The sequence below is a fragment of the Microtus ochrogaster genome, linkage group LG3 (genome assembly GCF_000317375.1).
Source record: "Microtus ochrogaster isolate Prairie Vole_2 linkage group LG3, MicOch1.0, whole genome shotgun sequence".
NCBI classification, from domain to species: Eukaryota; Metazoa; Chordata; class Mammalia; order Rodentia; family Cricetidae; genus Microtus; species Microtus ochrogaster.
Window position 1 is genome coordinate 37,554,680 of NC_022029.1, and position 2,362 is coordinate 37,557,041.

A 2,362-nucleotide genomic window follows, 5' to 3' on the forward strand; every position below is an offset into this window, starting at 1 on the left:
TGTGCTTTTGGTGTTAAAGGTCAATTGCCCAAGAAATTGGGAAAGCGACAAGTGAAAGGAAGCGGTTCCTGGGTATTCAAGGACGCAGTGAAGCAAAAAAAGGGACTTTGCTACTCCTGAGTGTAGCCCTTAGGACTCTGTGCCTCTACATGTACGTCAATCTGTGGCATCTATCTTTATATTCTCGGCACGACATATAACTGACAATAAAATGCTTGTTCAAGTGAATTGGGTAAAAACTGTGCGGCAATGACGGGAAAAATGAGATTGAAGAAACAGCACTTGTTACTGGAGATCTACAACTTTCACAGAATTTACAGAAGGATTACATCAGAGAAAGGGATTTCAGATTACAGGTGTTAAACTAGAATTTGGAAGAAGTCCTCCAAAACCGCAAATGTGGAATTTCAGCAGAGACCAGAGTGCCTCCTAAGCAAAACCTTATCTGTCAACAAAACTGAGTCCCTCGGAAGAAAGGAGGGCAGGCGCGACCGTGACCCCTGGTTCAGGGGTGTCGGGGCTCTGATGAACCCCCAGAAGGGCGATGAGGGAGAGGACCCACCGGATGGCTTGCTTTAAGCCTTTTTCTTAACAAAACAACCAGGAAGCCCTAAAATATGTGCAGCTGGGGCTGGTACTTGGAGTGATAACTTCCGCGTGTGAGTATGCAACAGGGAGCGCCGCCCGCGAACTTCCGCGTGAAGGGAGCCTGCGGCGGCTCGCCCGAAGGGGACTGCCCCGCCGCTCCGCGGGAGAGGAAACCCGCGCAGCCCCGAGGGGAGGGCGTGGCGAGGAAGGGGCGTGGCCTCAGCCCCTCCTCGGAGAGGCGCAGCCCCACAGGCAGCCGGGTTCGCCACGCCCCGGGACTACATTTCCCGGCAAGCCCCGCGGGCTGCAGTTGACCCACTTCCCGGCCCGTCACGGGCTCGCCCGGCCCCCGCGCCCAGGCGGCTGCTCCCTGCTGACTGGGGTGTGGGCGGGGAGCGGCGGAGGGAGGAGGCAGAGCTGGCCGCCGCAGTTTGCCGCCGCTGCTGGGCGCCTAGGCAGAGCTCCCCGGGGTTCGTGCGGGCGCCATGGACGAGCAGGCGGGGCCCGGCGTCTTCTTCAGCAACAACCACCCGGGTGCTGGCGGTGCTAAGGGACTCGGGCCTCTGGCGGAGGCTGCAGCGGCCGGAGACGGGGCGGCTGCGGCGGGGGCGGCCCGAGCTCAGTACAGCCTCCCCGGGATCTTGCACTTCCTGCAGCACGAATGGGCCCGCTTCGAGGTGGAGAGAGCCCAGTGGGAGGTGGAGCGGGCGGAGCTGCAGGTAAAGACCCTCCTGGCCTGGCCATCTTCATCCCGCCTCTTCTCTCTCTTCCGCCCCGCCCCGGTCCCTTCGCCCCCTCCCCCAGCCCACTCGCGTCCCCTCCCCCTTGCCTCGCGCCCATCACTTCCAGAATCTCATCCCCCCCTCCCCCTCTTCCTCCAGTCACCTTTGGCTTTTGCTGACCCCATTTCCTAGACCCTGTTTCCCGCTCCCTCTCCTAATGCGTTTACCCTCCCGGAGCCTTTTCATCGGCTGTTTTCCCTCTCTCAACTCCCGTGTTCTTTTCAACTGTTTGCCATGCCACATCATGGGATGTCCCTTTCGGTTTAACTGATTGGGCTGACAGTAGTTTTGAGAGCCTCTGAGCAGATCATCCTGGCTCAATGTGATGCACCCTAGGTCTAGGGACATTCATCGCCAAAGGTTTTGGCAGTTGCCTAGTCTCTCTGCAAGGAAGGTGATCAGAGAAGACAACCCAAGTTGTATCGGCGAGGCCCTGGCTTTCTGCGAAAAGCTGGCGTAGGGCTAGAGTGGTACTAACAGGTTCAGCTCCAGTTTTCTGACCGAAAATGGCTCTTCACTCCCTTTCTGCCCCTTCACCCCCTCCCGCTTTTCGTTTAGATTTCGCAGGTTTTTCAGTGAAGGAAACTTGATGGGAGTCAGCTGAGTCTGAGAGGGACCTATTCCCAGGCTCCAAAACTTCCTGAGAGTTGATGTTCTGTTTAGTGTTTTGCAAGATTGACATGTACTTTACCAGGAACTAAAGGGGCTTCAGTGGTACGTTGCCTCCTTGCATAATCTGCAAGATAAAGCGCATCTGACAGAGGGGAGCTGTTGTGGGCCCGCGAAGAACGAGAGATTGATGCTTCCCTGGCCATTCAGTGGCTGTTTATAAAACTTGTAACACACACACTAATTGCCAAAGGAACCCAAGGAGCTGTGAGTGGTTGTACCTCCCTGTTTCATGGGCTAATCCTGCATGCTTATGAAATTGGAGCACAGTTTTAGTTTGTGAAGCACTTGAAGTGTGTTACTTTTTTTGGTCTTTTTTTTTT

The 2,362-nt window shown here is 55.9% G+C and overlaps 1 protein-coding gene across 2 annotated transcripts in view; it reads left to right on the plus strand.

Moving 5' to 3' along the window:
* Positions 1-974: 974 nt before the first annotated feature.
* Positions 975-2,362, plus strand: part of Strn (striatin) — a 91,739-nt gene continuing 90,351 nt past the window's right edge. The window contains exon 1 of one of the 2 annotated variants that reach the window (XM_026785894.1): positions 975-1,307. In XM_026785894.1, coding sequence (XP_026641695.1) covers positions 1,074-1,307 — 234 coding nt within the window. In that variant the 5' untranslated portion in view covers positions 975-1,073. The remainder of the gene's footprint in view (positions 1,308-2,362) is intronic. The other variant, XM_005360780.3, reaches the window with a different exon arrangement.